The sequence below is a fragment of the Pseudonaja textilis genome, chromosome 2 (assembly GCF_049901715.1).
Source record: "Pseudonaja textilis isolate UNSWEBS1 chromosome 2, rPseTex1.2, whole genome shotgun sequence".
Lineage (NCBI taxonomy): Eukaryota > Metazoa > Chordata > Lepidosauria > Squamata > Elapidae > Pseudonaja > Pseudonaja textilis.
The window spans coordinates 108,412,421-108,439,978 of record NC_141991.1 but is presented as its reverse complement, the minus strand read 5'-3'; the positions used below and the strand labels follow the sequence as shown (position 1 = coordinate 108,439,978).

The 27,558-nt window shown below is 40.0% G+C and overlaps 1 protein-coding gene across 6 annotated transcripts in view; it reads right to left on the bottom strand.

Annotated features, from left to right (window-relative positions):
• CASKIN2 (CASK interacting protein 2) overlaps window positions 1-27,558 on the bottom strand; it is a 100,840-nt gene that overhangs the window by 32,803 nt on the left and 40,479 nt on the right. For 5 of the 6 annotated variants that reach the window (XM_087924888.1, XM_026701981.2, XM_087924885.1 and 2 more), the window contains exon 3: window positions 3,819-3,870. In XM_087924888.1, coding sequence (XP_087781014.1) covers window positions 3,819-3,870 — 52 coding nt within the window. Of the gene's footprint in view, window positions 1-3,818; window positions 3,871-4,407; window positions 4,692-27,558 lie in introns of those variants that run through there. The other variant, XM_087924887.1, reaches the window with a different exon arrangement.

Genomic DNA, 27,558 nt, shown 5'->3' with positions numbered 1-27,558 from the left:
GAGGCAGCCAGCAAGCAGTCATCTCATGCTGGGCTTTTGCTGCGGGCCTGGAGGCTCCAATTATCCCCACGGTAACCTCTCCATGGGAAGGAGAGCTCTCACAGCCAGAAAGACTGGCCAGAGCATTTGAAAGAGTCCTGTGCCCAATCCAAGGGGCAGGCCCAAAGAGCTAGGAAGAATAGCCACTGAGAGCTGTATTGGCATTGCCTAGCAGGAATTGGTAACCTGTGGGAGTCCCAGGGAGGTTGTGGCAGCCTGCCACTCCTGCTGAAATTCTCAGTATTACTGAAACACCTTCTGCCCCCTCAGTCTGCAACTAAGCTTTCCTAGAGCCCATCAGGCAACTCTGAAGTATTCATTCAGCCCTAAATCGAGACACAACTGAGGCTGGAGGATCACCTCACAACACTGATGTTATTTGAGAAGTGGAGCAGGGTGAGAGCAAGAATGCAGAGATGCCACTTCATCACTGCTAGATCCCATGATGTATCTTGGAGAAGAGCCATGGGACAATGTTGAGAAAATTTCCTGAACCATGAACAATAACCCACTAGAAAGTTTAACATTATCCAAGCTTACTTATGTCCATATCTTTCCCCATATTAGAATTGAACCTGAAGCAAGTGGTTTGGCTAAGACCACCTAATGAGAAACTGAGAAAGTGAGATATAATCAACGTCTTCTTGACATGTAGCTATCTATGTCTCTTAACCCATACACCATGGTGATAGCTGGAACATATGGCTCTAACTCTCACAGTATTTATTTGTTTTCAATTCTTGGAGTGTAATATAATACAACATTTAGTCTACAGAAAGCAAGGAAACACTAGAGAACAGCTGCTGTTGACAAGAGAATGGGCATAATCAATGGTTTAAGATACCATAGTTCAACAATAAATTAATTCTTAGAATCATTAAAAAATATTAGCGTTTAAGATTTGTTAAATAGTTAGAAGATTAAACTCTGCATAATAAATACATCAAATATGTTCTAAATTGATACAAATATTAATTTTACCAAAAACAGAAGCATTATGAGTTTTAAAATTTATAAGTTTCCAAAATTTATGAGTTTGTAGAACGTTTCTTTCAACTTATAAAAATGAAATCCTGGCAAATTCCTAATGGCAAAATAATTTTAAAAAGCTACATAAAAAAATTATTCCCTGCATTCCAAACATATATTTATTATGTATTTATGTATATTTGATATGGGTGTGTATGAATGGTTCTTCTCATGTCAACTGCAACATTTCCATCATTCTGTAAGTTTGTATCTGGCATATAAGGAGTAAAAGTATCAAGAAGTAATAATGCCCTTGTTGATAGTACAAGTTAGTTGCCCAGAACTAGAATTTCTCCCCACCTCCCACCAGACACACATGGGGTGTCGACAGATCCCCTTTTTCCGAAAGAATGTTGGAAGAGATGCACTCATAAAAAGACTTTCAACTCAGCATGTTTGTGAACAACTGAAAGAAAAGCGTGTCAAAAGAAATTATTCTGAAGTGCTTCTGGGCTCTATAAGATCTCTTGCTTTGCCCCACCATAGGGTCTAAAATCCTTTATTTAAAATTTAAGTCAGCTTTAGTGAATTCAAGCTTTTGGGGGTAATCTTACATTGAATTGTTAAGGTATATTGATTGCTTAATGCTATCAGTATTACTATTAATCTCTAGTGCAGAGACCCCCAACCCAACTACCGGGCCATGGGCTGTTCAAAACTGGGCAGCTGGAGAGATGGGTTAGCGCATGCGTGTGAAGCTCCATTCATGTGAACGGCGGGGCACTTGCTCCCCTCATGTGTGTGGAGGGCACTTGTGCTCACACACACAGCATCATTCGCGTGAATGGAGCTTCACATGCTAGTGCCTTCCGCTCATGCGAGTGGAGCTTCGTGTATGAACTTACCACTTGTACGATGGAGCTTTGCGCCCAAGCGCAAGCACTCTCCACTCACGTGCAAAACTGCGTGGAGGGCTTGCATACCTGCCACTCCCCAAAATGGAGCTTCGCGCTGCCGCTCACATGCCTCTCCCACCCTCCCCTCCTGGCTGGCCTGGTCTGCCAAGTTCGAAAGGACTGCTGCTCTAGTGAATAGGATTTCAACACTCCAACTTGAATATCTCCACTCAAGACTCATCTTTGATTTTTATGACTGTTCCTCAAAATTTTTATGACTGTTCCTCAGAATTTTTCACCTAGACTCCTTGGCAGCATGTGATCTGTAGCAGGGCCATCTCAAGACATTTTTCTGCCTAAGATGAAGCAGCAAACTTTTCTAATCAACATGTAAAGTAAGCAAAGTCAAATTATTTTGGCAAATGAGGCAGAAATACCTCAAGCACATCCCTCTATTCCTGGCAATATTCCCAATAACAAAACAGAAGTCTAAGTTTTCTGCCCTCCCTCACATAGGTTCATCCTTCTACCTAATAGCAGGCCTGGGCTTGATATCTAGGTTGAGCATCTGTCTAGTTTATTTTTTCTGTTATTTTATTTGTCCCAAGTTCCCCAATTCATTGTGGAAGGGAATATTTGGAAAAATTTCCATCACATTTCTTCATGCAGATATTTATCTTAGAATGCATCTAGCTCAGAATCCGAGTTATTCCTTCTAACTTGAATGTCAAAACACTAAGTGTCACAAGGCATATTTGCCTCACTCATTTGAAAATTTGTGGGAGTTAGATGCAATCTTTCTGTTAGAACAATTGGTCTGCAAAAATAAAAGGATGTGGCAACTAGAAAACTGGAAAAGCATTCTGCTCCACTTAATATCAGGATTGGTAAATAATACTGAACTGATACTATATAAATAGATAATGATTGAGGATCATTAGCTACATGTTCATGCATTTAAACAGCTGTAATGTTAACCCACCAGATTATGCTTGTTATGATATGACCTCAGCCCTTAATCCATTGCACCATAGCTATTCTGGGAAATTATTATACTTCTTCAGAAGTGATTTCAGATTTTTTTTCAGGAAGCACAGTGATATTTCTTCAAAGGGTCTGTGGCTCCAGATCCCAAATCTCTCTTGATACAAGCTCAAATTTGGCTTTCTCTAATTTGCTTGCCATGAATTTCCAGCCATTTGGCAGTTACAAACTAGACCCATTTGTAGGACTCAAGGACGTTTTGCTATGAATGATTTGAATAAAGTATCTACCTGCAGTATTTTAAGGACAGATTTCTATTTTAGATTTGCGTTTTGCACTCATAATGTGAAGTGATGGACACAAGGTCATACAGGGAGTCAATGGCAGAGCAAGAGACAAAACATATACAGTGTTATCCTTCAGCTTGTAATCAGAGTAAAGCAATAACTACAGTTTCTTCATATGTCCATAATGAAGAACTGAGCTATTGGCAGGACTGATTCTCCCCTATAATATTTGCTCATCCCACACACTCCAATTGGGTGGGTACATTTTGTGTTCCCTCCCTGAATCAACGCCATCTGGTGGGATCCAGGAAGCGTGGTTTTTCCATTGTGGCAACTGCACTCTGTAGTCATCCCCCCAACATACGTTTGGCCCCTATTTTGTTGCCTTTAGAAAGGTATTAAAAACCTGGGTTGTTCTCAAGCTTTGGGGATGGGATGATGGGAATTTCACAGATTGAGAAGTACAGGAATGGGATTTCTTGTTCGCCTATTACAATCAAGTTTTTAAAATTTAATTAAAGTAGCTCATTTTGTCGTGTTTTTAATTTATGGTATGCTGGCCAGACCCACAAGTGTGTGTGTGTGTGTGTGTGTGTGTGATAAAATTATATTTAAATCATGAATATTTTGTTTAATTACATACCCATCCACATCCTGGTAGTTTACATTCAGCCGTTTAGTTGATCCCAAGAGTTCTAGAGGAAGAGAAGAAGGAAAATGTGTCAGTTTAGTTTAGTACATTGAGGAATTGTAAGATCTGTATGTCTGAATGCAAATTTAGAGACACATTTAGCAATGTTTTCCATGGGAATCTGCAACACTACAAAGGCTTTATAAGGAAGTATCTTGGCTACAGATATAGTGCTCAGGTCCAAGTCAGAATATTACCGGAAAAGTAATTTAGTGGAAAACTTCTATTACCCTGAATACTATCTCTAACCATAGTTTAGAATGAATGCATTAATGTTTCTTTGAAAGGAACAGACAGATAATCAAATAATCAGTATACTCAATGCACACTTTCCCTTCTGCTTTTCTGGTGGCATATATTTAGATGTTTCCTTGCTTTGTCAGGAACAGTTCTGTGGTCATTCTGAAATTATAGTTGCCGTCCCAATAGTTAGAGGAACGGATAGTAATGACAACAGCAAATCTGGTGCTCCAATAGATAAGGGCATGGGGTTTCTGCTTCTACCTGTAATTGGCCCTTGTCCCAAGCCTGCCAAACTCACCTTGCAGTGCACAGAACAGCACCTGGCCCATCCCTTCAGTCTGTTCTTTCTTTCTAATTTCTTTAGCATTGCCTTCAATACACTGCTCTTTGTGAGTGCCAGCTTGGGACTAGCCCCATTCTTCACTTCACTTTTCCTCAAAACAGTGGCTGCAAATATTCCCCTCTCCAACTGATAACTTCCACAAAACCAGCAGACAAAATCGCTCTTTCCCATCAACGTTGGGCACTGGTTCAGTATCCTTGCTTTCCTTCCATCAGATATGCCTCTATTTATAAAGTGACATGTCTGGAAAAATGAAAAACTGACATTTATTTTGTTCCTCCCTCCCTTCAGCTTTCTTGCTGCCAGGGAAAAGCCCACACATATCAGATGGCTGGCATATTTCCTCCAGAGGCAGAGGTGGTAGATCCAGAGTTTTTAAACAAAGGCATTGTGTTTGTCTGACATTCTATTCACCTTGCTTATTCTCCGGAGTACCCCACTTTTTGGTGGCCTACTTTGTGGATAACTCCACAATGGAGGCTCCCCCTTCCAGTTTCCAAATGCAGTGTGCATCTGAACCAATTATGATGCTCTCTCCCAAACACAGAAGCTGATGCATTTCTTTTCTTTCACATGATAATGGAGCCATTCAGGAATCTGAATGTAAAACAACAGGGCATCAACAAAAGAAAGTGACATTTATGGGTAGGACATATAAGCAAGAATCATTTGTATCTGTTAGCTCTCTCTCTATAATTTATTCTCTATTGGTTCGCAAATTCTTCATCCTACAATTTTTTTCTATAGCACCAACTCTACAAGACAGGCACTCTGTTAGAGAAAAGTTCCCCGAGGATGCATCTAAAAGCTTGGAAGACTAAACCCCTGATCCCACTGACTGACCCAGATTGGATTCTACAAGATGGGTTGATTTGAGGGACAGTGACCTATCTAAAGTAATCCATTGAGTTTCTATGTCTGAAGGTGGATTTGACTTTGAGTCTCCAGAAATAATTCAGTCCTGTCCACTACACCATTTAAAATACATACTGATTCACTCTCTGAAAACTAATTCAAAGATTTAGCATGTTTCACTGAATATGTTGGGTTTCTCTGAACAGCTTTTGACAAATGCAAATTGGTCAACTATTTAGCATGCAGGAAGGATTTTTACAAAGAACACATTGAACTTGCTGTGGGCAATTTTCAGCATTCTTAGCAGGAATGGTTGATTGGATTTGGCCCAATTTGGATACCACTATGAGGGAAGGTCACAGGAAAGTAACCATGCTTCCTATTAATGTGGAATCTTTTCAGATTCTGTCACTCAAGATCTGGAGAGGATTTGTGGAGACAGGAGGACTGCCACCTGTTTGTCTAATCTTTTCCCCTTTTGGCTGATTAAATCAGCCAAATTGCAACTGGTCCCATGATTATGAAAGGTGAATAATGTCTACTTGGTTAAAAGGTCTGTGCTGGGGAAAAAAACCATTCCTGAATTCGGAATATTTTGTAATGCATAAAACTTAGCCAGTTATTTCTCAGCCAGCTTCTTCATAATACAAGATTGTAATGTTTGCACATAATGTTCTGTAATCTTAGTACCTTCTTCATCATTTTAAGAGCAAAAAGCACATACTCAGCATAATGTGATGTGATTAAGACATTAGGGAGATAGTGAGTTCTACAGGTGGGCATGAAGCAGCTACCTTGAGCCAGTCGCTTTGTCTCAACCCTAGGAAGGAGGCAAGGGCAAACCAATTCTGAGAAAACTGCAGGGACTTGTCCAGGCAGTTTCCAAGAATTAGACACAACTGAATGGAGGCCGGGGGGAGGCATTAACAGCCCTAGTCCTACATAGGCAGCTTGTATAAGCTGCAATATTATGTTCCATTGCAATATTATGTTTTAAAGTGTGAAAGTCATCATCTAACTGAGCAAGTTTTCTCTCTTTTTTCCAGATCTCAAAGAAAATGTAAATACGATAGCTCCTAGAAATTTTAGAATAATTGAATTAATTAGCAAAGCAAAACATTAGAACAGAATCCAGTTGATGGGGTTTATTTAACGATGGTATCTACTTGGCAGGTCTGTTGAAGATGGCTGCTTAAACTGTTTTCTTCTTCTTTTGAATTGCTGCAGCTTTATAATCACTTGACAAACCTAATTCCTGGAAGCCCTTTGGGCAAATGGGGATGAAAATGGCAATGCCTCCAAGTAAAAAATAAACAGGCAACTTGAGCGGTTGGATTCTTCTGACATTACAGTGATCATAAAGAATCTTCCAGTGTCACCAACCTTATCAAGATGCGCAGAGGAAAAAAAAAACTTTTACTGGTAAAATGCAAAAGAGAAAATTACGAAGGAGAAAATAACAGGTGGTCAGGGGGAGGCTATGCTCTAGGACAGCCTTCCAGCTCTTTCTATTCTCAACCCCATCATTTACAAGGAGCATAGCTGCTTGCAAGGGGTTGGGGGAGGCAACTGCTTGTTTTTTTCCTGCCCCGGGAATCTTATTTTTGGTAATTATGACTAATCGCTACCTGAAAGACACTTTAGCTTCTCCAAGCTGTCCAGGTTTTCCCGTTTACAAAGCCACGTGGGCCAATAGTTGTCATCGCAAACTCTCTGCGGTATTCTCTTTGGTATTTCAAGGGGGAACGTTCGAGGGATAGAGGGTTAGCAACACATAGACGTAAATGAGGGTCCAAAGCAAATGGCAACAACACTCGGACTTATATACTGCTTTACAGTGCTTTGCAGCCCTCTCTAAGCAGTTTACAGAGTCAGCCTATTGCCCCCAACAATCTGGGTCCTCATTTTACCCACCTCGAAAGGATGGAAGGCTGAGTCAACCTTGAGTCGATGGGACTCGAACTGCTGAACTGCTGGCAGTCAGCAGAAGTAGCCTGTGGTACTGCATTCTAACCACTGCACCATCATGGCGCAGAATAAGAGAATAATCAAGCTGTGTTTCAACGACAGGGGATGAACAAAGGGACAACACTGTCTATTGTTACCTGCCATCAAAGGAAAACAGTGGAAAATCACAAATATCATATTCTGCCTTTGTACATCTTACTGTTAAATGTTGAGGGTGAACAAGGCCATAAGTGCACATTTGACAATGCAAGATTCTTACTGATATCGGGCTTTCAACAATCTGTCTCTTAGCCCCATTCAACCAAGGAAGCAATTGTTACATTTATAAACAGCAGAATAAGGTGAATGGATAACAGCATATCTGCACAGTTCTTATTCTGGAGACAGGCAATGTCTGGAATGACTTGGGTGCTATGGAATACTCATCCATAATGAACAGAGAGGCCTCTGAGGCTCCCGTAGCTCAGTCTCTCTAGAACTAGCAAAAGAATAAGAATGCCAAAAGTGACTAGGGAGTATAGCACATGTTTCCCCCCCCAGAAATGTAGCTTTAAAGTTTGGCTTGCACAGACCACCAAAGCAGCCAGGAAGGATAATCCTGATCCTAGCAACTAAATTAAACCGGATGATACAGAAGCAGAGTATATCAGGATGGGTGATAAGGATCAGGGTACAACAAGTGCATTAGCCACAGAAAATGCTTTGCACCCCTCCTCCTTATTGTCACTGATAAGGTTTCCTCTAGAAATTTCCCAAGCTCATTCCTGCAAATATTATGTGACTTGCATTCAAAGGTACTTCTATTCTTTGGACTATAGTTTTCTGTTCTCCTTTGCTCCAATTACCTTGAGGATGGTGGCTGGAATAAAAAGATTGCGTTACATGGAGGAAAAGCTTTGCAACTCCTCCTATCCTTCTAAATGTGGTGGGCTCACTGACATATGGAAATATGGGCTGAAAAGGAAACTCTGGTAATTGTGGCTTTCCTTGGGCTAATTAAAATATTTTGTAAATAGGCGTATTAATGCAAAACCATTTCCAAGGAGCTGATTATACAACATGCATGACAAACTCAACCAATGGGGTCAGCCAAGCAGAGCTGAAAAGAGGAAATCTAAAGAAAATCAGAATAACTTGTTTTTTAAAGGCTTTTTTTCATCTTCAAAAAATGTTCTACAGTCATTCTGTACTAAAGAAGGAACTGGGTAAAAGTGATCTGCCTTTCCCCTTTTATTCAGCCGAGAGCAAAGGGACCAGGTGGCAAAACCTAAACAAGTTTTTATTTGGAAAAGACTGTGTTTTTTCCCCCACTTTGACATAAGTAGCCCGAAGTCTAACAAACAGCCAGCCAGCACGTAAACCTATATAGGACTATCTCATAAAAGGAATTTGAATAGAAGAGGAAAGCTTCAATGGATAAATAGCTATTCTTCATATACCAAAGGCACAGTGGCATTTTTGGGCAAGAAAGCAGTGGGACTTCTAGAAGGGTTATTCAAGTTACCTGAGTCCCATCTGTATCCAGACAGGTGTGGTGAGATAATATAGTCAGAGCTTTCTTCTTCTTCTTTTTAAATATTTTTTATTTATTTCCAAAGCCCTTGCTTCTTCTAAATATGACAAAAAATGCAGATATTCAGACATTCACCTGAAAGGGACTTCAGTCACTATGAAGAAATGGATGGGAGGTAATTAATGGGCCAAAAAATTTCCAGGCTTTCTGTAAGTCACATGTAAAGAAGTATGCAAAAATGTTTGCTTTGTATGACCTCCTTTCACATGATATAGGAATGAGGAAGTAATAGGTCTTTTAATATCACTAACAACAAATTCCAGAAAGTCCAGACAATATGGAAAAGAACAAGGGATGCTGGATTGTATAATTAGGCAACATGTGGAGCACCACAAATTCCCAACCCCTGACCTATGCAAGATATGAGAGCCAGTTTGATGTAGTGACTAGAAACCAGGAGGCTTTAAATTCTAGTCCTCTTTTAGACATGAAAAGCGTGGCTGTCACTCAGTCTCAACCCAACAGACTTCACTGGATCTGAGAGTGTATTGCTTAGCTATCTATCAAACTCTCATCCCTTAATGAGCTTGGAAACTTTGAAAACTTAAAAAAAAACAATCAAAGAAACTCACAAACCAAAAATGAATTTCACACAATAGACCCAGAAGTGATAGATAACTGCAGCTGTGGTTTAAAATAACACTGCCAACTGTAACTGCCTCTCCTGTTGTTTTGTTAGCCCAGCTGAAGATAAGGATAAAGCTTGCTGTACAGTATATAGAGATAGATTCCCAACTGAAAGCTCTCCAGATTTGTTGGTGCTACAGTGTTCAAAATTTCTATCCACCGTGGCTGTCATGAAAAGCCTGCTATAACCACATGAACAGAAGAAAACCTCAATGAATTCAAGGAACTTCTGTCTGAGTAATTATCTCTCCAAAGAATCGATCAGGAGGATAACACTACCGTGTTTAGAGACAATATATCCAGTTTTAGAAAATATCACTTAATGTTCCACCAAAATTTTAATCTAGACTATGGTTTTCTCCCCCCCCCCCCAAAGAAGCATATTTTGATCAAAGCCCTGTTTAGAGAGCCAGATTGATGCATTGTTCAAGGCACCAGTATAGGGACAGTGGGCTGTGAATTCTAATCCTGACTGAGACGCCAAACCAGCTGGGTAACCTTAGGCTAGTCACTTTCTCTCAATCCTAGGATACAGGCAATGGCAAGCCATTTCCAAAAAAACTTACCAAAAAACAGCAGGGACTTGTCTAGACAGTCCCAATACTGACTCAAAGGTTTCTCTCTCCCACCCCTTTCTTTCTCCCCCCCTCCCTCCTTCCTTTCCTCTCTCTCTCTCTCTCTCTCACACACACACACACATCCTTGTAGGCAAGATTTCGAGTTCTTAATCCTTATCTTAATTATAAAGTGGGGAAGATTTACATCTGGCTTCCCAACCAGTTACGTCCTAGGGGAAGTCTCTTCTCTTAAAAGTCACACACATCAGTATCTGTGGGCAACCAGGCTAGCCACAGAGGGGTGGAAAGATGTGTAACTGCTGATAATTTTTTTCTGTTTTATGGTCACAAAAATATTAGGATTAAAACATGAGAAGAAATTAAGAGTGCTGCTGACTGTTTCCTTAACACAGTTACCTGTAGTTAACTAAACCATGGTTATTTGGCTGAAATAACCCAATTTCACAGTACACTGAACCACAAAGTCACACATTGGTAGGGTTTGCACATCATACTATGCTAAAATATGGCTTGCTAGTTTGTGATTTAGGATATCAAGCGAACACAATAAAATGGGGGTAGAAAAACAGAACTCTCTTTCACAAAGAAAACATTTGGCAAATTAGAAAACAGATTTTCTTTGAATATTTTGTAAGACATTGCTCTTGCAGCTAATTGCAAGAGCTCCATCTAATGGCAGAAATGTTATTTATTTCTGTATAGTTTTATTTTTATCCCAATATTATAATTATCTGAGAGCTGGTTGGGTCTAGTGGTTAAGATGCTAGCCTAGAAATTGGTAGGCTGTGAGTTCTAGTCCTGCCTTAGCCCTGAAAACTGGCTGGGTGACTTCGGGTGACTCATTCTTTCTCAGGCTGTAATATATTGGGCGACAACCTGGTCAATCAATTTTTGTCACCACCAATGGATCAACATTTGGTTGATCCAAAATAAGGGGGATCTTACAGCTAACATTCTGTGTGTGTGTGTGTGTGTGTGTGTGTGTGTGTGTGTGTATGTGTATGTGTGTGTATGTGTATGTGTGTGTGTACATACATCATAGTTTTGACTTCATCAAATTTTAGCCTAGCTATGATTTACTAGAGTGAAAGGACATGATATAATAACATCCCATATACATTGAGAACACCACAAAAAATATTGATAGACTTTATTTCTCTTTGGCTGTGGGGGAAAGGCTATGTCTGCTATAATTTTTTTTCTGTATGACTATTGAAGGCCCACTGCTCTGTACTTCATGCAAGCTGGCACCACTCTCTGCCGCTCCTTTTCCGGAAGACTGTTAAACAAGGTCACTCCTCCATAGCCCAATATGGAGATGGAAAGTTTCTAAATATCTTTTCAAGGCTTTTGAAGCAGTGGGCATTTAGTACACTGAAAGATCTCAGTCACAAAACTCTGGCAAAGAGCCCCAAGCCTTAACAAAAACTATCCATCTAACCTGATGGGGAAAAATTCTCCATGTCCGTTATGTGAATCCACACCATGCAGAATCCCCAATTGCTACAAGTTCTTCAGATGAACAATGCCTCCAAAAACGGAGATCCCTTTTAGCTGTGGAGGGTCTCATTGTCTATGAAATCTCCCCCTAGGAACGGGGAATGCAAAAACTGGTTTCCCTTTGACAAACCCCCTGCTTCCTCCTTTCTCAGCTATAAGGGCCAGACTCATGAATGATATAAAAGCTTCTTTGGGTTGCTTCTTCCCCACCCCCCATCTGTCTTTTATTGATTCACAACAGATGAGGAACTCAATCAACTCCAAGGATGTTGATGTCATGAACTGCAACAATAGCAAAGCCGTGGAGCGCAGCCCATGGCAAAGAATGCAGCTCTTAGCCCCCCATCGCACCCTGCTCCAGCCATACACAGGGAGGGCAGAGAGAAAAAGGGCTTCTTCCTTTCAAAAGTTCTAGGCAAGCAAGCTTTGTTCTCACATTCTTTCTGTCAAAGGATTTGACTGGGATTGGCAGTTTTGCAAAAGAAGATGAAGGGAGGTCTGTTTCCAGCCTTCAGAACTCCACAATTTAATCCCTGCACCGGGTTATGGGCCTCATTAATGGATTCCTTATCTGCAATTTGGCAGATAAGGGTGTTGAGTCTACTACATTTGGAAAGTAGGGAATCAAAGCCCTGCTTGGTAGAGACTTATAAGACTCAGGTATCCACTCTGTGAAACAGAAATTTTGTAGCACAGTCATAAGCTAAAATAAATCTTTCCCAACCTGGGAAAGGCTAAGAATGAACTAAAATAGGAATGAACAAGACTGTAAAGTCTACTCATATATTCAGGAGCACACCACTGAAGATTGCTAATAAGTCTTAACTAATACAGTTTGTGGAGTATAACAAAACTTTACACAAACAGGTCAATAATTGGAGCATTTTCACTTCCTGTTTAATGAAAGAAGGGAAACTTTCTTTGTATATCTCTTTAAATTATTTCCACTGAAAACTTTCTTTCCCACTTCTCCACATACCCACCAATTTTTCCTTGTTTACATGCCAGAATGAGATACTATCTTGCACCCTCCCAGTGGTTGACTCTGTCCTAAACCCTGCTGTGTTAAGCAGGTTCCCACGGATATATTTTGGAGTGTGGGCTAAATGGCTAGAACATGGGCCTTTCATTGATCACAGTTTCCTCTGGCTCTGCTATTTAAGAGGTGTAGCACTGTCCTTGAAGACCACAAGGCCAAGCAAGCTTCCCTCTGAGAAGCAATCTCAGGCCTTCAAGTTGCTTGGGTTCTGGTTATCTTCTCTGATGTGGTTGCCTGACCTTTCAGAGGGATGTTATGGGTTTTAGCTGGTTATCTCCAGCTTCCCATAGCTAATTATCCAACTCTATCTGAATTCTTTCCCGGCCACATTCCATCTTGATCAGAAAGTAGCCAGCTCTAAGCCAAGAAAAAAGGAAAAGTGTGTGTGTGTGTGTTGTAAGGAAGGAGTGAACAGCATCCAACCCCAGAAGAACAATAGGAATCACATAGTATTTTGGATATTTGTAAATGGAGGATGTTTCTTGTTTGTTGCACTAGCAAGATTAATGAAACAATATATGGGTTTCTCACGGTTATTATCAATTAGTGACACACATCATGTACTGGACATGGTAAAAAACACTTAAGGAAAGCAATTGGACTTTGTTTTTTCTTGTTTTTCCTTTTCCTTTGCTTTTCATCCAAGAAGCATATTCAGTCTTCAAGGAAAATCAAAGTCCAGTTATCTTTTGAAAAACTACCTTTGGGACAACCATGACCTGAATGACTGAGAATCTCCATAGACATTGGGGGCAGGAAAGTATCTTCAATCAGGGTTTCATGGACATATCTAAAAATACTTGGAAACATTGTGAGGTTTTAAACCGCCCAACAAACAAGTTCAAATATCAGAAAACCAGAATTTTGCAATAATTTGTCTTAAAAATACAAAGATTCATATACAGGAATCTATGGTTAATTTATTTCTTTGCGTTCAATAATACTCTTTTTTAATAGAATTTGTCAGGTCCAGATACAAAGATACCATCTTTTAGTGTTATTTTTCTTGTGCGTTAATTATTGCATTTGGGGACAGGCTAGGAAACCACAATTGCGATTCCTTGGCTTCTGAGTGGTGGGATTCAGATATTTTTTACTACCGGTTCTGTGGGCGTGGCAGGGGAAGGATACTGTAAAATCTCCAGTCAGAGGTGGTATTTGCCAGTTCTCCGAACTACTCAAAATTTCTACTACCGATTCTCTAGAACTGGTCAGAGCCTGCTGAATACCACCAATCTGAGCCCTTCTTCCCAGGAACAGCCTGACATTTCTTCTTGGCAATCCACCATAAAACAAGACATGGAAGCAATGGCAGTTAAAGCAGCCTCCCGCGATCTGTGTCTTCCAACTGTATTGAAACCACAATGTCCATAATCCTAACTCAGCATGACAGCTGGCCAAGAATTATGGAAAGCAGATCGCACAGGCCAACTTAAAGAAACAGGTCATAAAACAGTCTGAGGAAGGGCTTTTCCTCCACTGCCATTTCCTTTCTAGGCAATGAGTTGTACGCAATTTTAGAGAATTACACAAAAGTCCAGAAGTCCTGTGCTTCCAGATATCTAAGTATATCGACTGCTGTTATATTTATACAAATATAAATGCAAGCCGTTTATCTGAAATGGTATAGGGTTTCCTGCTTAAACAGGGGGTTGGACTAAAAGACCTCTAAGGTCCCTTCCAGTTCCATTATTCTGTAATAAGAGAATTATTTTGTTATTCTGTAAATGAAATGCATGTATGCATCTGCATACAGCCTTTTAAAATCATATTTTAACAACCGTGAGCCTAAATTTGGATATTTTTTTAAAAAGATGAAAGCTAAAATTCTTGGCGTTATCTCAAAGCCACTAGATTTTGGAATGCAACGCTAAAATCTGCCATTCTTCATGTGGCTATCGCCACAGAAATGTTGCTATTGGAAAACTGCTCTTTGCAAAAAAGGGGGTGGAAATCTGGTTCCTTTGTCTTATTGCTGAACACCTTATCTGCACCTTATCCCACCCCTGGTTTGTAAGTGTGAAAAACGGTCATAGCTCACTGTTTTCAGAGTGTTGTACCTTTGAACAGTCACTAAATGAACTGTTGTAAGTTGAGGACTACCCGTATTAGTTTTCATTGTTGTAAATTTAAATCTTTAATAACACTGCTACAGCACATACAAAAGAATTGGCTCCGTGGGCTCTGTTCCGGTTGCCCTGCTGAACACCAAAATGCTGATTGGTGTGCTAGGAATCCAGGCTCATCTCTGCTGTCAACCGGATTCATAACATTGCAGAAAATTCAACAATTGGCTCTCACCCGCAGGTGCAAATTGACCCCAGCACACCACCTGCCTAGTGCACGTCTGTGAGCCATTCATTCATAAATCATAAGTAACACAAAGTCTTCAATCCATAGAGCGTTCAGGGCCATAAACATGTATTTCCTGTGTTGTAGTCTCCCGGCAACAAGAATGAGAGGATCCAAATCTATTTAAATATTGTAATTCTTCATTGAAATTGTTGCATAAAATTTAACAATAAAAATCTGGCTGAATGTACACTCAACCATGATAATAATTATACCCCCTAGTGAAGCGTTACCTTGATGTGCTTGTGGAGCTTGCATGCTCTGGGGAGGATGGGAGCTATGCCAAAGGGTTAAGCATGCTGGAAAGGTCTCATCAGAGGATCCGGATGAAGAGTGTCACTCCCGTGAACAATATAGTGAGACGTACTGAAACCCATATCAGATCAGTTATCGTTTGGATCAACAAGAATCACACTATGTGTTGATGTTCCTGAACATCTCATGACAAATGGGTTACACAACTCAGGATTGTTGACTGAGCAACCAGGGCGAGCAATTACGGAAGAAAAGCTGTTGCCAAGCCCTTTAACAACATATTCAACGAGGTGAAATTGAAGCTTGGTTAACATTCGGCAAAAGCTACTGGTTGATGAAAGCACCAACAAAAGCACCAGGAAATTATAGGTCAATTAGCTGTTTACCAACAACTTTCAAATTGATAACTGGTGTCGTAGCCCCAACAATATCTATTGAAAACAAGCTCTGTCCACCTGAGCAAAAAGAAAGTTGCCCAAATAGCAGAGGAACAAAAGATCAGCTTCTAACTGACAAGACAATTTTGGAAAACTGCAAGAGAAAGAAGGTCGACTTGAATGCAGCTTAGACTAATTACAAGAGGGCATTTGATTCCCCAGCACATGATTGGATAATCAAGTGCCTAGAAATAACAGAAGCTTCGTGCAAAGATCAGTGGCACAATGGAAACTACTTGTCAAAAGTGGGAGAGATTAATATCAAGAAAGGAATCTTTCAAGACAACTCACTATCACCACTACCGTTTGTCATTGCACTAACACCTGTGAACAATGTGAAACAAGTCAAGCCATGGCTACCATTTATCAAAAACATCAGCCAGGCTATCCTATCTCCTTTGCATGGAGCATCTAAAATTGTATGTGTTGTGGTTCACTGGCAGCAGGTGCAGATGGCTGAGGTTCCGGAGAGCGAGGACTCAGATGAGAGGCCTGCGTGTGATGCAGGGATGGGGCCAGGACTATCAGAGAGTGGGGTGTTGCTTTTGGAGCTTGTGGAGGCTGGCAGCAGTGATGCAGAGGACCCCGAGGAGCCTGTGCCCAGTGTGCATTCGCGCAGGGCTGCTCAAAGGAAAGAGCAGCTGCAGCACCACAGGCGACTTGGGAGTAAGGCTTCAAGGTGATGGACCCTCCTTTAAAGGATAAAAGCCAGCCCTCAGAGGTGGGATTCTTTGCAGGAAGCAAAGAAGTTCTTGTACTTCAAGTCTTGTGGAAGTTCAGACTATCCTGGTTTGTGTTTGGAGACTTTTGGTTTTGATTATCTCCTTGCAATTTAATCTAGTGTTCTTGGCAGCCTTGCACAACCTTGGCAAGGCTTGTTCTTATCTGGGACAATTAGTTTTTAATAGCATTTTACTGTGAATGAACGGAATTCACAGAGAAGCATTAAAAAGGTTTTGCTTTTATCTCTGTTTGGTGTTTGTTGGCTTTGAACGAGGCTTGGTTCAGAACAGTATGGATCAACTTCTGAAATAGAATTGCTGTTCAACACTGACCGCACATACAGCCAAGATACAAGTAGTCCTCAACTTATAACCATGATTGAGCCCAAAGTTTCTGTTGCTAAGCAAGATAGTTGTTAAGTGAGCTTTGCCCTACAGATAGTCCTCAACCTACAACCACAACTGAGCCCCAAATTGTTGTTGCTAAGCAAGACATTTGTTAAATGAGTTTTGTCCCATTTAACGATCTTACTTGCCACAGTTGTTAAGTGGCTCACTGCAGTTGTTAAATTAATAATACGGTTGTTAAGTTAATCTGGTTTCCCCACTGACTTCGCTTGTCAGAAGGTTACAAAAGATTATCACGTATCCCCAGGACACTGAAACCATCATAAATTTGAACCAGCTGCCACATGAATCTGAATTTTGATCATGTAACCATGGGGATGCTACCATGGACATAAGTGTGAAAAACGGTCATAAGTCACTTTTTTTAGTGTCATTGTAACTTCAAACGGTTACTAAAGGCTCTATTGTAAGTTGAGAACTATCTGTACTACAATGGAATCTAAGACTGGATAAATGTGCCACCCTCACCATCAACAGAGAAAAAATAGTAAAAATTGTAGGAATCATGATACCCTCTGGAAACAAGAATCTGGATGAAAATCCAGGGCATTCTTCAAGTTGACAATATCAAGCACATTGAAATCAGGAAGAAGTGAGTATATCCTGAGTATGAAGACCTTCAACTGTAAACTCAGTGGAAAAAATACTGTCAAGGCAATTAGCATCTGGGCAATTCTAGTCTTTAGATACACAGTTGGAATAGAGGGCTGGACTCTAAAAGCCTTGCCTAGGAAGACCAGAAGAATAATGACAATGAATCATGCCCTTCATCCACATAGTGATGATGACTCTATGTACTCAGGAACATAGGTGAGTGTGGAATGTTGCAACTATATCAGACGATTGAGGAAGAAGAAAGGGCATTGGAAAAATATCTCAAGAACCAAGAGGAAGATGCATTGGAACTAGTGCACCATGAAGTCTTACTGAATACTGGAGAAAGCAAACTGGCTCACAAGAAAGACAAATGAAGAATAGAAAAGAGACATGAAAGCAAAATATTACATGGCCAGTGCATTAAAAAAAAAAAAACTAGCAGACAAAGCAGATAACGAGATCTGACAATGGCTTAGAGCAGGAAAATTGAAAATGGAGGCAGAGGGTGTTTGCATACGACAAAGCCTTAAGAAAAACTGCATCTAAAGCCAGAATTGAGAAGAAGGCAACAGATAGCAAATAGTATCTCATCAAAGAAGCTGAAGAAACAGTGGATCATTAAATTAGCTGCTGCAGTAAGATTGCATGGAATGACTACAAGTAACAGCATGATAAAGTGGCAACAATGGTGATTGGAATATCTGCAAAAATATAACATTTGTTTGCAAGCAAGAACTGGCGGGATCACAAAGTAACAGAAAATGAAGACACCGGTCTGGGATTTTAGAATTCAAACACATACCATGCTTGTCAACTGTCAATAAGAAAGACAAAAAAGTCTGGATAGTATATGTTCAAGTACTTGGAGACAGCAGATTAGACAAGAAAGAAGTGGAGAAATTAACAAAATACAAAGACTCGCAACGGAAGTATGATGAGGCAAAAGAAAGCAAAAATAGTATCAATAATAATAAATGCCTCTGGTATAATCCCAAAACATCTGGAGCACCATTTGAATACCATTGGCATTGACAAAAATCACCATCAGTCAATTGCAAAAGGCAGCTTTACTTGGAACGGCTTACATCCTGCGACGATACCTTTAACACCATCAAAACAGGAAGACCAACCATAATACTATAGATACAAATATATAATTAAGAAAAGCCCTTGCTTATATTGTTGTCATTCTTTTGCTTTCTTTCCCCTTTTTGTTGTTTTTTTCTTTGTCTATTCTGTTTATTTAATAAATTATCCCCCCTCCCCAAAAAAGTGTGTAGGGCAGGGTATCTGTTCTTCTGCCCCTTACTTTCCGAGGGGAACTTAAAGCCTCTATCAGGTTCCTAAATGAACTCTTACTTACCTCTCTCCCTCCCATTATTGCCCTGTTACCAAAGATTAAAATGTTTTTACTCCACGCCTATGGCACAGGCAGGGCAAAAAGGGTGGCAGTTGGGGCTGCGTGGGCATGCCTGGCTCAGTGAGTCACACTCCACTCTTGCCAACCACCCCAGAGCCTAAACCGGCAAGGCCCACAAATTGCTGCATTTGAGAAGCTGGCCACAGACTGGAGCGCAGAGGGTCCCTCGGTGGCCTGGAGAAACAAATATGAGTCCAGCAGGGGGCAAGCTTAAGCCAATGGTGGCTAAAACTTGGAAGCTAAAGAGTTACAAAGCTGCACCCAGAGCAGAAAGATGCAAAGGGAGCATATTTCTCCTCAGACACGTTTATAAAAAGCTCTCCACATTCCCATCTTGCTTGCCACACCCCTCCTTAGCCCGTTACTGGCACCAAACAAATTTATCTTTCTCTGAGTACGCCTGGTCTTGCCCTCTTCCCTCTCTCCCCGTGTACAAACACTAGGTTCAGAGGCTTCAGGGGAAAAAAAACAACAACAACAAAAAAACAGGCTCAACCTCCATTTGGGCAAAATTTTCTCCTTGGGAAAATTCCTGCCCGTGGCTGGTGTGCGAGGCTTGAGGCTTGTAGGATTAGGAAAAGAGCAGCTACATTCCAGTTTCAAAGGCCAGATGTTGCCCCACAGGCGTTAAAAGCCCTTGTCTTTCTTGAAGACAAATTTATCTGGGTGACTGGTAAATTGAATCTACCCACACTTGACTCCTAGTAAAGCTGAGATAGTCTGATAGAGGAATGTCAAAGCCCACCGCCACAGCGTACTCGCAGTGCTGACAATCGTGCTCAGGAAATCTCATTACTGTGGGATTAAGTGAATTGCAGGTGTGTACACACCCACACTTAACTTACACTTAGGTGTAAGTTGGTACGTCATGCATGCACCTGTGTACACTTCAATTAAATCTGAAGCATCAATATATCCCTAGGTATTTTCCGTAGTGTCTGATAGGCTCCCTACCCACCTGACATATTTTTAACGTTTCTTTAAAATAAAGCAATTAAATAGGATGCTGGCATGTTGCAAAATACAGCATTGGTCTGTAGGCTATGGGATATTTTCTGTAATACTTTAGGGCTACAATGGTAAAGAATCTGAAGAATTAGTTTACCTTCTGATAAAAACTCTTCACATGCTTACCAAATTCTTAACACATCTCCAGTCCTCGAAGTTTGCCTATATTTGACCTACATCTGCTCCCAGAAATGATTATAAAATCCACTGTGGGTGATATAACTCATGAAAATGTAGCATGTCAAACTGAAAGGAGTGGCTCTTGGATTTTTCCTAGCCCCTGATGCCAACAAGCTCTGGTGGCATTGTAATTCTCAGTCAGAGAAGGTATGTGAGGACCATTTCTCCCATCTTCCTGCAATATATCTTATTAAAGCCCTAGACGAGGACTAAAACACTGCAAACATTTGTTTTTATAATGGAAGGCATAAGCAAGCCATGTAATTACTACTACTGATTTTAAAACATCTCTGCCTTTGGGCCCACGCAGTATCTACACCAGCATCACTGGTAGTAAATGTGTCTCCACTGAATAGGAGCATGGGGTATGAGCAATCTGACAACAGAGTCACACTGTTGATGTTCTATGTTGATATTGAACTGCTTGGTCCCTAAGCATCATGTGGAAGATGAGTAATGTTAACACTCCCAAGCTGAGCCTTTGACATACAGCAAACTGTAATTTCCATTATGGTAGCTTGGTATAAAGGAAGCTATATCCCCAATACATTTAGCAGACTAAATGGGGGAAGAATGATGTGTGAGGTCATTTACTGCGAAGCAAGAACTGGGCCAGTGTATTCCCCAACTTCAGGGCTGGTACACCCAGTCTTATTCCAACTTTAGAGATATTCACAATGCTCCATAAAAGGATATATAATGCATCCTGATCTGACTCTAGCCAGAACTTGGCAGCCCAACCTAGTCAAGGCTGGGAACTTCATCTTAACTTCCTGCTGGAAGTTAAGACTGCTGCTGGATGAGAAACCAGAAATGGAATTTTTTGGAACCATCATTGCTTGGGGAGATTTTAGAGTGCTGAGTGGGCATTTCTGCTCTCAGAGGTCTTGACTTGCTTTTCTGTTAACCTCTGAATTTGAGAGTTATTCTGATAGAGATTTTTGACTGTTGCACAGGAATGGGAAAATTCCACTAAAACTTCCCTTCTTATAATGAATAAGATGTACAGTAATTGTTTTTTTACCCTGACCATATTTATAGATGAGCCTCAGTGGTGCAGTGGTTAGAGTACAGTACTGCAAACTACTTCTGCTGACTGTTGGCTGCCTGCAATTTGGCAAATCAAATCCCACCAGGCTTAAGGTTGACTCAACCTTCCATCCTTCTGAGGTCAGTAAAATGAGGACCCAGATTGTTGTTGGGGGCAATATGCTGACTCTGTAAACTACTTAGGGAGGGCTGTAAAGCACTATAAAGTGGTATACAGTATAAGTCTAAGTGCTATTACTATTGCTATAGCAAGCAAAAAAGAAAGATTTCCTAAAGAATCATCCTCTATTGACTTTGTGCCTTCTACATGTTGCTGAAATACAATTTCCAATAGCCCTGATCAGTATTGGTTGTTGTAGTTCATTGGTTGCTGTTAGTGCAAGCTTGAATTCTTTAGAACAGGCCGTCAGGAAATAGTTAACTCAAAAGGTAGCATGAGAAAGTGCACGTGCCTTACTGATGACCTTTACCAAGTAAAAAGCACTTGGAGTGTACACAGGATCTGGACAAACAGATGGGGTGGGGAGAATCCAAGAAGCCAATAAAACAGGCAGTTGAAATTGTTCATTTCAGTCTGGCACACACCTGCAGCTACGTGCCACTCACCCACAGCTAGAGTCCAAAAAGGAAAGAGGATTTTTTTTTAATGATAGCAATATAGTCTTACTACTCCCTAACTTTTTTACAGGAGAAGTTGAACTTTAGTCATTGTAGGGCTGCAAATAATCCATCCATTAATCTGTATTCCTTAGTCAATTCAATAAAGATGGAAGCCACATTTTGATTGAAGTTTTGATTGGATTGTTCACTATTGAGAGGGGAGCTATAAAGCTATATATGCATTAAAGTGGATTTATCCTACCTCTTCTCCACATGCCTATACCCATAAGAAAGATACCTGGCCCTATTTACCCAAAAGCAGCCATTAATTAAGCTGGCTAAAAACATCACTTGCGATGAGAGAATGTAATATTAATTTTAATTGCATAATTAGTTGCTTTAAGGCAAAGAAGCATGGAAGAAAATTTCATTACTGCACTGCACTAAGAAGTTGCTTCATGTGTAGAAAAAGAATGCTACAAAATGATATGGGAAGGGGAATAAGAAGTAAGAGAGCAAAGATCTGGTTGTAGAAAACATAAAGCAGAGCAGGAAAGCTATGTATGATAGCAGCACAACCTCAGATATTTGGCATTAAAAAGTATGATGCATTTACTAGGTCAAGCAATTAACTTGCTCCACATTATTCAAGAGCACTGGCTATTTAGGAATGAAATCTGATCCCTGCCCCAATATCCAAGTTATTTTTTTCCGTAGTAATAAATGTAGATGAGCAAATGAAGCATCATGCAATCAGAGGCGGGGCCTAGATCCCTTGCAAAGTTGCAGGATCCTTAGCAGTCCTATAAATTATGCAGCTGTTGGGCTAGTAATTAGCACTGATTTAATAACAGATCTATGCTCTGTATTTCTACCAAATATTCTCCAGATTTTTGGGGAGTTCCACTTCCCATAAATCCCAGTTTGCAAAATTTGGGGGGACTTCAAGTCATCCTCACATCAAGAAGCCAACCAATGGAGGAAAGAGAGACTTTTACATTATATTACATACTAGCTCGGTACCCGTGCTTCGCTACGAAACTATGAGGTTGGGTTTAGTTTTGGGGGAGGAAAATAAGCGGCAAAAAGTATGCCTGTACCTACCAGCATCCATCAGTATTCATCTGGCTAGTGTCCTGTCAGTGTGTAAGAAAGTTGAGGGCTGTTTGGAAAGTGACACAGTGTTTGCTGTGTGAGCAAGAAGGAGACAGCAAGGAGCCTAGGCATGGCTTAGTTCAACTGTTCTGTAGTAAAGCTGCTTGATGCTGTGAAACTAAAACTGAAACTCCTCTCCTCTGCTTGTGTTTTGCAGGGGGAGTAGAACTTCTTAGCATCAGGGCGTGTTAATTATAATATACAAAATAGTAATACTCTGGTGGTCATTTAGAAAAATCCTTTCTTAGTGTGCACCTAAAAGCCAAGAGGAACATACATGCCAAATTTCAAGTTTGTAGGCTTTACGGTTCTGGAGATTATGTGATGATGATGCGTGAGCAGTATTTCACTTTTATATATATAGATATGAATGTATTTATATACCCACATATACTGGTCTGTATGAGTCTATATCTATCTATCTATCTATCTATCTATCTATCTATCTATCTATCTATCTATCTATCTATATCTATATATCTATATATAATATACAGTAAACTAATTTTCATGCTTGTAAGCATGCTTTTGTGTATATCCATAGCAAAAAGGGATAAAACCAATCACAACTTATAAATATTTTGTGGAATCTGTAAAGATATTGTGGAACAGGCAGTTGGTGATCAGAGTCAACACAAAAAGTTCTCTATAGATCAAAAGAGAAAGCTACAGAGGGAGAGCCACAATATTAGGCAGTCTTGTTTCGGTGTTAATGTCCAAACCACATTTCTAAAAAAGATTAGGGAAGAAAAAGGAGGCAGAAATTTGCAAAGTATTCCAAGCTATTCACTCTCCATCAACCTGTTCTGCAAAATATAAATATGAAAGGTATGAGGAGCAAAACAAGGACGAGGATTAGAATTTTGTAGAAATGGCTTAAATCAAAATTACTGTGAAAATTTTATTGGTTTGTAGATAGTCCAACATCTTTGCTTCCTGTATAACAGTTCCCTCCTCAAAAAGCACCATAAAGCCCAAAGCAGAACAGGAAGGAACATCCAGGTAATATCAAAGAGTCTCAATACTGAGAAGAACAATAGAAGGAAACAAGCACTGGAAAGTCCACACTGCCAGGAACAGGGAAGGCCACTCCCTCCTCCCTCCCCCAAAGTGTGTAATCTATTATCAGGTCTAGCTCCATAGTAGGAAGGGGACAAAGAGGTCAGAACTTGTAATTGACAGACAGGAAGCCATTGGGCAGAAACAGTGTTGAGAAAAATAGCTACAAAGAACATTACTAGGTGGAGACAGTTATGCCATTACTTAGTCTACCATACTGAGAACTACTTTTTTTTTTCTTGCTGTAAATGTCTGGAGTTATGTCTGAATTTCTTGAAAAGAAGGCATAACACATATGCTGCCATGAAGATCATTACAACCTTCTTAGTGCATTTGTCTAAGCAATTAAAGCCAAAAGAATTTCAATAGACTAGATTGCAAATGAAGTGTTGTTGTTGTTGTTAAACTGTATCTGGCAAGAATAGTTAAAACTAGCACTTAGATAAGTTTAACTTTATGATTCTGCTCAAAATACTGTACATCAGATTTCTGAGAGATTAAATGACTGGTCGAAGAAGTAGAGCGGTTCAAGAAAGCATTCAAATGAGTGCAGACACTGACTATTTACAACTCAACACTTTTTTTCATCACTCTTTTGTTGGTACTATCACAAAGGATGGAAAATAGGCCCATCTGACTGCTCCCAGAGGAGATGTTTCTAATCCATGGCTGTGAGAACATGCTGAATTAATAAATCTAAAGGGAGCTTAATATTGCGTTGTGGAAAGGTTCCCAGGAGCAGTCAGTGAAAGAAGAGAAAAACGCTCCTTTTAAAAACATTTTAGTCATGCTATGAACAAAAAAGAATCTCAAATAGGCTGAGGGGGTAACTAATTTGTGTCAAGTAATATTGAGACCACTCTTAAAACATTGGACTATTATTCAGAATGAACAGAGTGTAAAAAATAGTTTAGCTACACCAGTTATCAATTAATATCTAGTAGAGAAACAGAAAAAAAGCCCTTCTAAGGCTGCAGTTCAAAGAAGTTAACCTATTATCTTATCCAGATAACCTCAGATTTAGCCATGTGTGAGAAAGATAGTAAAGAAAATCAGGTTAAGAAACAGAAAAAGAACATTGTAAATTAGGATTAAGGCAAGGAGGGACTTCTCTAGTTAGTTTCTTTCAGATGGAGTGTAATGATGGATCCTAGAACAGTCTGGCTGGGTATGATGGAAGATGAACTTCCAATGCAGTTCAGGAATAACTGCTAGAAAGAGGGTTGTCTAGGCTTTCAATTTTGGATATACCAGTCCCCAGTGCAAAAAGATGAAGGACAGTTTTCAGATCCGTGAGGATATTAGAGGAACTGTGGATTCAAAATGTAAAAAAAGACAGATACAGTGAAATCAATGAGACTAAAACAAGATTAATTTAAACCTCACTGATTTCATTAAGTTTGTTATTATTATAGTTCAATTTGCTTACCCATAGCTAATACTGCATTCAATTCATATAACTGTGATTTGGCCATTCTACATCCCCCCCAACAGAATCAGCTGTAAATGTTGGCTGTCTTATTCATATATTGAAAAAGATACACTTTTCAATGTTGTAAAGAGGAAATAATTAAAAACTAAAAGAAGTAGAGTGTAAGAGGACAATTCTTTTTAAAATCCCCACACACACATGTATATATGTATGTGTAATATCTGTTTCTTATTTGGTTGCTTTGGAGCTGTGATGTCATAAGTATCAAGGACAGCATTTTTACTAGAGTAAGGCAGCTGACAATAACCGTTATTTATCTTAGAGAGAAACATAAACAAGCAAGAAAATTGGTAATTTGTTATTTTTATTGTACTTTTATTTCTAGAGAGGTGGATTTAAGAAGGTTCAAGCCAAAAGATCAGGGCCAGCCCTAGGTCCTCAACTCCTTGACTTGCTTTCAGGGATGTGGGGGTGTATTGTCTTTGTTATTCTGGCTAGGTAGTAACATCTCTTTGAATGGCCTTAATAGGTACCAAAAACATTGCTCGTGACATTTAGTGCAGTTATGATTAGTAAAGGATTAAAGGGGAATTGTACTTTCCCAACATCTTACTATTGTAGTGTAAGCACAATGTCATTTGATCTTGATTAATCTTGGAAATCAAAGTAGGTTGGACTTTGTTACTACTTGGATAGGAGCCATGGAAAAATATGAGGGCTCTTCACTAGACTGGTACTTGAGAAAATAATCCCCAAAGAAGGCTGTGGAACACTTGTATTTTGACCATTGAAGTTCCCGGGAATCAAATTTGCCTCAAAGGAGATTTCACTTCTAAAAATCTCCAGACCGTTCTCATCCTGGACATTCATATTTCAATCTGTTACCATCAGGGAGGCGTTATAGGTGTCTTAAAATGAGGACTAATAGATTGAGAAGCAGTTTCTTTTCCAAGGCAATAATTGTCTTGAATCAAACAGTGCATTGTGATTTAGTATTATTAATTATTATTTATTATTATTATTATTATTATTATTTTAAAAAACTCTGTAGTGTGATTGTGATGTGGTGTTTGGGGCACTGTGCTGGAGTAGCTTTCAAATTTCATTGTATTTGTGGAGTGCAATGACAATAAAGGTATTCTATTCTATTCTATTCACTACTACTTTTTTTTAAAAAAAATATGATCTCTCTCTAGATGTATGAATCTAAACAGCTGCTTATCATCACTGAATAAATAGTGCTTGGTGGAAAAAGGTGGTTTGGCAAAGTCCAAAGTCAACCCTTCCAATCCATTTATTGCTAGCAGGATGCAGATGAAAACAAAGGTTGATTCAATCTTTCCTGACGTTTACATTTTAACAGATATTATACACTTATAAGTAGTCTCCCATGCCTAAGGAAAGATTCCTGGGCCTTTAGGTAGTTCTCCTCATAAGCAGAGGAAGTCTGCTTTTCTCTTGGAATCCAACATTTACCCGTTTCTCACTCCACTACGGAAACAGCTGGAGAAATCATTGGGTGAGGAGGGGGAACCAAGCCATTCCTTACGAAATATGAAATGGTCTTTTTTTCTCTCTCCCCCAGCTGGCAAGGAAACCTGTTACCGGCCTATGAAGTCACTCTTTCTTCTGGGATCCAGCTACTCCTCTTTTCAGGATGTGATAGCTTAGCAGTTTTTCATTTATACAGGGGAAAGGTGGAGCTTTGTCCATTTCCTTCATCCTTCCGAAAGGACAGAACAATTCCAGGAGGAACTGAAATGCATGTGATAGGCAGAGGATCTGGTTCAGTTGACAAACTTTCTCCCAATGCCGGCAAGGGGGGCTCCTTCTCTTACTGCAGAATTTCCGCAGACAAGGCCTGCTTTAACATGGCTATTCCAAGTAAAATTTAGCAAAACTGTGCAGTTGAAATCCCTAAACGTTCTTGGGTTTCAGGATCTGTTTCCATCTTAAAAGTTCTCCTTGTCATAAGCCCTTGTCTTTCTCAGTGCAATTAACCACTGCTGTTGACTGCCCAGGAAAGAGAAATATGTTGGAAGGAAACCTCTCAGCCAGTCCTTGAGTATTGAAGATTTGTCCTGAAACTCCAGCTCCTTTGTAGTGCAATGGTGGTTTATTCATTAGCTCAGCAAACAACAAATACTCTTCTCTGACAAGAAAGGCTAAAAGCCAGGCAAGGTTAGAGTTGGGTTTGAGTTTGCCAGAACACAAGCAGAAATACAGCAGCAGCAGAGATAAGGTGACATGGCCAGCTGACTTGCTGCAAGGCATATTTGGAGCTGATGGGC